Below are 8895 nucleotides of genomic sequence, written 5' to 3' on the forward strand. Positions count from 1 at the left end.
GTGTGTGTGTGTGTGTGTGTGTGTGTGTGTGTGTGTGTGTGTGTGTGTGTGTGTGTGTGTGTGTGTGTGTGTGTGTGTGTGTGTGTGTGTGTGATGGGGTCTGAAGTCGAGACTAGTGCTCTACCCCTTGAGCCACAGCGCCACTTCCAGCTTTTTCCACGTATGTGGTGCTGAGGAATCGAACCCAGGGACTCATGCATGCAAGGCAAGCCTCTACCACTGAGCCACCTTCCCAGCCCCATGCCGTTTGTTTTCTATTCCTCTGCAAATGTGTGCTGAGTTTGCACTAGCTGCAGGTGCTGTGCTGGATCCTTGGGGCTCCCGGCAGAGGGAGGACTAACCCAAGACCTGCCAATGCAGAGAGGGGCGGCTTTTGGAGGAGCCATGAGATGACTGAAGCAGCGGTGCCAGGGAGGAGTCTGGGCAAGGGCAGAGCCTGGGCAAAGGCTCAGCAAGCATGCTGTGGCCTTCGTGGCTGGGGCTGTGTCACAGGCGGAGGTGGGAGGTGGGGCAGGGCTGCTGGAACCGTGGAAGCGGGGCGGAGCTGTTGGGGAGTGTGGCTGCTGCTGTGGCCGGCAGGGGACGGCCCTGGGACGGACAGCAGCGGCTGGATCAGACCCGCTGTTGCAGAAGGAAAGGGGGACCCGGGCTGCTCCTCAGCTAGGCCCAGCTCGTGGCGGTTCCTAAGCTCTTGCTAGTGTATGTAGCCACCGCCATCACCACCACAACCCCCAGGGAAGATGGGGTAGGACTTAGACTTCAACATAGTGTGTCTGAGAAGCGAGTGGGAACGCAGGGGACCTTCTGCACGGAAGCTCAGGCAGAGGACAGTGGGGATTGGTGGCCACGTTGGATAGAGGGTAGAACACTGGAGTGTGAGCCATGCCTGCGCCTCGAAGCTCCAGGGTTGGAGAAGGGACAGGGTGAGACAGGGCTTGTGCAGAGAAGCCTCCGGCGTCAGGAGGGAAGGCCTCCACAATCAGCCCTTCCCCAGTTGGGGCACGCAGGAGGCCAGCCCCTGCCAGGTGGCCACAGTAGCCTCTTGGGGGCTCCCACTCTTGGACTCCATGCTTTCCTCCTTGAACCTGACTCTATGGGCTGTCAGAAGTGAGGAGCTGGGGCTCGGAGCACGCTGAGCGAGCACTGCTGTGGCCTCAGAGTCGCCCAGAGCCACTGGAGCTCCCACGCCCTCCCCCGGGCCGCCCGGCCCTGCAGTGCCCAGTTGGCTGTTCTTGGCTCTCACCAGGAGGTGGCGACAGGCATGCTCCAGCCATGCAGAAGGGAAGTGTGCTGGCTACAGGTGAGGGTCCAGGAGCCGGAGTTGGGAGCAGCCTGCTGCCACCTGGATGTGGCTCTAAGCAGCTGCCCTGGAGAAAGACAAGGTTCTCTGCCACTCCCGGGCCAACGCGTGCCTGGTACAGTTGTACAGTTCCCAGCTGCCACCAGAAGCCCAACCCTGGGTTTGGGTTCCTCCAGGAGGAACCTGGAGCCATGCCAAGCCCCAGGGTGAGTCCTGTGGCCTTGGGAACAATACTCAGACATGCTAGATTCCAGGCAGCAAGAGGCCTGGACTCTGGTCCCTGGCTCCCCTTGTTAGGAACACGGGGGACAGGTGTGGCCAACCACAACACAAAAGTCCTTCCTGCTTGCTGGGATCTGTTTTATAGATAACTATTGCAGGACCCTAACCCAAGAAGTAAGGACTCTTCACCTGAGGAGCCTTCGCTTGCCTCTGCCTGGGGAAGCCGAGCCCAGGCAGAGACAAGCTTCGGTCTGAAGTGGGGCCTGGGACATTGGAGCAGTGTGGTCAGGGAGGCCTTTGGGGAGGAGACATCCAAGTCAAGCACAGATCTATATCCTGTCAGCCGGGCCAGGGAGGGGCCGGCTTTCTTCAGCCAGGGACTTCACATCCACCTTGCTGAGTAGGAGTTAGCACAGCGTTGCCGGAGTCCAGGGCCGGGGATGTGGTGATGGCGTTGGGTCCCCCAGAGAAGGGGCTCAGCAAGCCGTGGATGCACTTTGAAGCCCACTGACCGCGTGCCTCTCTCCCCGGGCTGCAGGTCCCACCCCACGTGCAGTCTGATGCCCGTCCGGCCCTCTGACCCCCTGGAATGGAATGAGCCTATGCACCCCCTCCGGATCAGCGTGGGGGGCCTTCCCGTGCTGGCGTCCATGACCAAGGCCGCGGACCCCCGCTTCCGCCCCCGCTGGAGGGTGATCCTGACTTTCTTCGTGGGTGTTGCCCTACTCTGGCTGCTCTACTCACACCGTCCGGCCCCGAGCAGGCCCCCCCCTCACAATGCACACAACTGGAGGCCTGGCCGCCCGCCCGCCACCCGGTACAATGACACCTACCCCCTGTCGGCCCCCCAGAGGACACCAGGAGGGATTCGGTATCGGATCGCAGTCATTGCCGACCTGGACACGGAGTCCAGGGCTCAGGAGGAGAACACCTGGTTTAGTTATCTGAAGAAGGGCTATCTGACCCTGTCAGACAGCGGGGACAAGGTGGCTGTGGAGTGGGACAAAGACCACGGGGTCCTGGAGACCCACCTGTCGGAGAAGGGGCGGGGCATGGAGCTCTCGGACCTGATCGTCTTCAATGGGAAACTCTACTCTGTGGACGACCGGACGGGGGTCATCTACCAGATCGAGGGCACCAAGGCTGTGCCCTGGGTGATCCTGTCTGATGGTGATGGAACAGAGGAGAAAGGTAAGGGGAGCTGCTATCCAGGCAGCTCCTGTCTGGCTGGGCGCTCAAGAGACAGATGGCCGCGCTTTGTTCTGAACTTGAAGCAAAGATCCACGTGTCCAGAAAGGAGGCTGCTTCCTCCCTGTGAGCCCCCGTGCTCTGAGTTGTGCCCCCTAGCCCTGAGGGAAAGCTTTACTGACCTCACCTAGAGCAGCTTCTAGGTTTGATCTGACCCCTAGCAGCCTGCCAGAGAGAGCAACTCCTTCACAGTAGGCTCTAGTAGGTGTGGAGGACCTGTTTTCTACCAGAAGCCTTTGGGTATTTGTCACTCATTCATGGCCATGTAAAGTGACCAGTACAGACCGATGGCCACAGGCAGCATAATGCCTGTCCTGTCGCAAGCCTTCCCCGAGCCCTTAGGGCTGCGTCCACTGCCCCTGACCGCCCTGACCAGGATTCTGATGTTCAGGGCTGTGGCTCATGCTGGGGTTACACCCAACAGATGCCTCACCTTGAAAACCACACAGGCCAGTGTTCTCAGATTGAACTGGGACTGATTTCAGTTCATGAAACCTGGGTCAACCCCAGCTGCCACGCAGGGTCGCAGAGCCACAGGGCGGGCCAGCATGGCCAGAGTGCTCATGCCTGGAAGGAGGCTGGGGAGGACTTGCCTTGAGTGACCCGGCACCAGGCTACAGTATCCCTGGTGTCTGCCAAGGTGGGCAGTTGGCAGAGACGTGTCCGTGTAGGTGTCAGAGTCTTCACCCCCATTCCCTGCACACCGCCATCATGTGGACCTGTGCTTCCCCCAAGAAGTGGAGGGAATCGGGCAGTGGAGGCTTTGGGGCTGGTCCATGGCCCAGACACTCGGTAAAGGGGGCAGCTTGTCTAGAATGTGGCTCAGAGGACCCAGGAAGCCACCTGCAGAGAAACATCTGGAGGCTTCCAGGAGGGGGCGAAGCAAGGAAGTCCCGAGACAGAGATGCAGGTTTGGAGGGTGAGGCAGTAGCAGCCTGGAGGCGGGGCCAGGGAGGAGAGTGCCCAAAGAGCCGCTGGGAGGACACCTGTGTGGCGGCCTGCGCAGCCAGGTGAATGAGGCCGCTGGCAAAGCAGACCCGGCTCCTGAATGCATTCACCCAGATGAAGACGGTCCCCTCAACCCTCTGGCGCGGCACGGCTGCAGAGCCCTTCACACTGGCCTGTGCGGGCTGGGGCGGGGTTGGGGACTGGGGGCCCAGTTTGAGGAACAGGAATCGGGGGTCTTAGCCACCTTCGGGAAGGGGGCTGCAATAGAGGAGGGCAGGAGCGAGGTCCTGCACAAGCCACACAGGAGGCAGGGCCTCCAGGGCAGGAGGGAAGGGGAGAGGCGGGAGGGAGACGGGTGCTGACTCCCACATCGGGGCTGGAGGCTGCACAGGCTCCTCCTCTGCTCCACTCGCCTCCTCCTGGCTCCAGGTAGTGACTTGGGACTGCTGGACACCAGGTCCCAGAGCAGGGCTGGCCCGTGTCCCAGGCAGGCCCCTCACGCCTCTCCTCTCGTCGTCCCAGGCTTCAAAGCTGAGTGGCTGGCCGTGAAGGATGAGCACCTGTACGTGGGCGGCCTGGGCAAGGAGTGGACCACCACCACGGGGGAGGTGATGAACGAGAACCCCGAGTGGGTGAAGGTGGTGGGCCACAAGGGCAGCGTGGACCACGAGAACTGGGTGTCCAGCTACAACGCTCTGAGGGCCGCCGCTGGGATCCGGCCGCCAGGTAAGAGCCGTGGGATGAGGTGGGCTGGCCGGTGTCCATTCCCACCGTTCCCCAGGCCAGGGGGTTCTGAAACAACTCAGCCGTTTTCTCTTGTGTGCCTCAAGAGTCCTGACTGAGCACCCCAGGTCCCCACGGCCAGCAGCGCCCATGGGCACACAAATGCAGCTCTGGTTAGGGAAGCCTGGACTCCATTCCAGGTGCTTGAAGTCCCAGGCCTGCCCTCCTCTCGGCTCTCCCGGGGCCCTTGGTTTCTGGATTGGAGGATGCCTGGACAGTCTGCCCCCCCGTGCAGGGGTGTGACAGGCAGAGCAGGGAGTTTGTCCCAGCAGTGCTCTGTCCAGAGCAGGGCAGGACCAGGCTTCCTTCCACTTTGCCAGGGCCTCCACCAGTTCTGCCCACAGCCAGATCTGCTCCTTGGTGTTATCTCTTCTCTGCACCAAAGTGTAAAAGGAAAGATAACTTGTAGAGGCTCCAGGCCCTCTGGGGACAGCTGGGGGCGGGGGAGGGGGGCGGAGGGAACACTAAAGGTTCACTGTCCACTCTCTGTGCTTGCTCGGTGTTACTCCAGATAATGGAGAGCAGCTGGAGACTAAACCCTTCAGGAAGCTGAGGACATAGAGGGAAATAAAGCCAGGCCCTGAGGCTTACCGCCTCAGCTCTCCTGTTGTGAACCATGCGGGCCCCAGAAGGATAGGCTATCACCCCACAGGAGGGGGTGACCGGGTCTGTACTGTGTCCCCAGCCTACCCGGTCTGTGAATCTGTCCATTAGAGGACAGGCCACGCTGCCCCAGCCTACCCAGTCTGTGAATCTGTCCACTGCAGGACGGGCCACGCCACCCCACGGGAGGGGGTGACCGGGTCTGTGCTGTGTCTGCAGGCTACCTGATCCATGAATCCGCCTGCTGGAGTGACACACTGCAGCGCTGGTTCTTCCTGCCGCGCAGGGCCAGCCACGAGCGGTACAGCGAGAAGGAGGATGAGCAGAGGGGCACCAACCTCCTCCTGAGCGCCGCCCCCGACTTCGGGGACATCTCCGTCAGCCGCGTGGGGGAGCTGGTGCCCACCCACGGCTTCTCCTCCTTCAAGTTCATCCCCAACACCGATGACCAGATCATCCTGGCCCTCAAGTCCGAAGAGGACAGCGGCAGGATCGCCACCTACATCATGGCCTTCACTCTCGACGGCCGGCTCCTCCTGCCGGAGACCAAGGTCGGAAGCGTGAAGTACGAAGGAATAGAGTTCATCTAAGCCGGCCCATTCCCACGTCAAGTGCGGCTGAAGGCTGGATGGTATTAGCAGCGTCAGGACTCGATTTGTATAAAAACTGGAGGAGCATGCTTTGATTTGGCTTTTCCTTTTGGTAACCATGAGGAGTCCATCTAGCCTAGCGATTTCCAGAATGGAGAGTTCCTCAGGACAAGTGCAGCAGCCGGGGTGTGACATCCTGGCACCGGGAAAGGCAGCGGTCACGCAGCAGTCACTTTGTCCCTGAGTGCCTGACCGGGGCTTCTGCACACTGCCTCACGGGTGTACAGAATGGCCCCTGAGGACACCCTGCCTGGGGCTCTGGCCCAGAATTCCCTGCGCCCTACCTCCTTCCATGCCACCTCCCATGCCTTCCGCTGTGTTCTCTGTTCTGTGACTGTGGGAGCACTTGGTGTGTCCCCCGTCCTGGGAGCAGGCCCCTCTTCTTCCTCCTTGTCAGCCAGGTCCCACACACCCCTGCAAGACCCCTGGAAAGTGAATGTTTACACTGTGGGAACGGCCTGGCCACAGGGGCCCAGGCCCCTGAGGGCCGGCTGCCTGATTTGTCCATTCAGCGTATGTTCCCTACCGAGCTGCTCCTGACCCGCACACCTTCCCACCACCACGACGCCGCCCTTCAGGAGGGCGCGAGGGCTGTGTGACACTTGCAGTTTAATTATTAACTTATTTTTATTAAAGTGGTTTCTTAATAAGCAATCACCAGATTCTGTCATCTAGAGCAGTCATGGTGAGCAGCCAGGGGGCTGCAGCCAAGCAGCCACGGAAGACAGAGCAAATTTGCTGCCGGTTTCTGAGCCCTTGGGCTCTGCTCTTCCTGGCAACCTGCAGAAAGTGAAATGTCCTTCAGACTGTCACCGCGACGTGAATGTGTTCCGCCCTGGGTCCTGACGGGGGTCTGCTCGTTCTCGAGATTGTCCCTGTCCTGTCCCAGGGTTTGTCCCCCGGGGCCCTTCCCCCCTCTTCCCAGGGGGAGTTTCCTGCAGGCCGAGGCCCCATTGCTCCTACGGCCTCTTCTTGAAGCTCCAGGCACGGGTGAGGAGGGCAGCTGGGCATGCTGGACCATGCCCATTCTAGAAAGAAAGGACTCACCCACCCATCCCACACCAGCACCGAGGGCAGGGAAGAGCCACCGCCCGGGAGGGAAGGGCCTGTGCCTGCCCTGGCCCTGGTGGACCTCCTGGGCCTCTTCCGCCAGGCAGGAAGCCTGCAGGGTCTCCTGTCGGGCCTGCCCTCCCTGTCAGACCCACCTGAGACAGCTCTAGGCCCGGCTTCTGCCTCGGCCAACGGGCCGCGAGCCCGCCTGGAAAGTGGCGTTCGCTGCGCCACCTACAGCACAGAGATAGGAGGAACAGGCCAGGGACTTGGGACTTGGCCCATCGGGGCTTTCTGTGTGTTCCTGCGGGCTTCCCCAGCATCTGGGGTTTTCAGGTTGTACAGTTGCCCCTTTCTTGCCCTCTCCTCCAGGCTGTCAGCAAAATGATTGTGTCCCTCCCTCCCCTATCTGTTTCTTGTCCACAATAAAGTGTCCAAGAAAGTGAGCGCCCCCTGGTGTCCGGTCTGTGATGGCTGCTGGGAGGTGGCTGGCTGGGGGGGAAGAGGGGGAGGGGGCAGAGAGGGGGAGGGGGGTGCGGCAGCACAGGCTCCAGGGACAGGCCCTCCCCAGTGGGTCCATCTTGAGCCCATCACCGGACAGCTTCCCAGGACTGGACGGGCAGGGGCAGAGGTTCCAGACTCCGGCGTGGCTCTGAGCTGTCAGTGCTGCGTGGCTGGGACAGATCTCACCTCCCTCCTGTGTCCTCTCAGAAAGGAAGGTTTCCCGGAGCTGCCTTGTGCCTGAGGTGATCTGGGAGCGAGTTGAGTCCCGGGAGGGCTCAGGAGATGACCCAGCCCAGGCCACGCGCGGCCCCCCTCATGCTCCTGCAGATGGGGAGATGAGGTGGCACGAGGCCACCCAGGCAGGGGTCAGTGGCGTGTGTGGTCAGTCTGCCTTCTGAGGGTACAGAGGAGTCACGCCAAAACCTTGTCACCACCCCCAGAGGAAGGAGTGGCATCAACGCACCATTCCTTCTCGCAGAAGGGACAAAGCTCCCTTCAGATGGTCACGAAGGAAGCGTGTCCTCAAAGGTGAGCATAGCCAGGGTAGATAAGAGACACGCCAGGCTGGGGAGTCCAGGCCTGGCCGTGTCCACGTGGTCCCTGGGCTTGGATCCAGGAGAGCCAAGGGCCCCAGGCCAGGCTGGGGCTGCCTGGCAGGCTGAGGAACTACAAGCCCAAGGCAGAAGCCCTGAGGAGTTCGGGTGGCTCTTCCTGTCGCTGGTTCCTAGCACCACAGGCCTGGGCCTGGGGGCCCTTGGGGCCTCGGTGATGAGGGGTGGGGGCGCTGGGCCCCAGACCTGCTGAGACTAAAACTCCCCTGCCACACTCCCTGCAGCCGCCCCTGCCCCTGGGGCCATGTCACCAGCCAAGGTCATAGCGGAAAGCCTCACACCTGGGGAAAAGGTCACGGAAAAGCTGACCGCTGCAAGGCCTGTGGCCTACCTCTCCTGGGCTCGAGGTTTCTTGTGGGGGACTCAGGACCCCGGCCCCAGCCTGAGGCTGCACACAGCTCTGGGCCTTGGCTGTTTGTGACACACAGGTGGGAGCATGTGCAGCTCCAGGGCTGAGCACAGGGGGCTCCCCAGGAGGAAAGGAGGTACTGATTACACGCAGGGGCTGGCTGGGTGGGAGCCAGCAGTGCTGGGGACGTCCACTGGCGGGCTGCGTGCACGCGCTGTAGGAACGTCAGGAGAGAACGCGTGGAGTGTGATGGGCCAGGTTCGCAGCCTCCCTGGGCACCTTGTCCCCAGGGCTCAGGCCTCCCCGCCCCTGGAAGGAGTCGGAGTCACCCAGCGGCTGGACAGGATTCCCTCCATGTCCAGGGCTCCATGAACTGCTTGCAGTTTAACTTAGGCACTAGCCGGTGCGTTAGCCCCGGGAGACACTGGAGGGCTGGGTCAGCACCCGAGCCGCCGGTCAGGCTGCCGGTGCCGGCTGTCCTGCCAGCGCTGCAGCTCCTCAGCTCCTGCTGCTCCCATCTTCCCTTCTGGCCCCACTACTGAGAAAGAAGTGGGCCCAAGGTCTCTTGTCTGCAGCCAACCCCAGAAGAAGGTCTGGTCATGTGGTTTCTGCAAATCGAAACTAGAC

At 61.6% G+C, this 8895-nt stretch overlaps 1 protein-coding gene across 1 annotated transcript in view; it reads left to right on the top strand.

Annotated features, from left to right (window-relative positions):
- The window catches only part of Cant1 (calcium activated nucleotidase 1), a 9464-nt gene extending 3097 nt beyond the window's left edge, over positions 1-6367 (top strand). The window contains exons 2-4 of the mRNA XM_013008838.1: positions 2061-2713; positions 4241-4444; positions 5324-6367. Of these exons, the coding sequence (XP_012864292.1) occupies positions 2083-2713; positions 4241-4444; positions 5324-5694 (1206 nt within the window). The 5' untranslated portion in view covers positions 2061-2082 and the 3' untranslated portion in view covers positions 5695-6367. The remainder of the gene's footprint in view (positions 1-2060; positions 2714-4240; positions 4445-5323) is intronic.
- The last annotated feature ends 2528 nt before the right edge of the window (positions 6368-8895 follow it).

Source organism: Dipodomys ordii, unplaced genomic scaffold (assembly GCF_000151885.1).
Source record: "Dipodomys ordii isolate 6190 unplaced genomic scaffold, Dord_2.0 Scaffold7, whole genome shotgun sequence".
Taxonomy (NCBI): Eukaryota; Metazoa; Chordata; class Mammalia; order Rodentia; family Heteromyidae; genus Dipodomys; species Dipodomys ordii.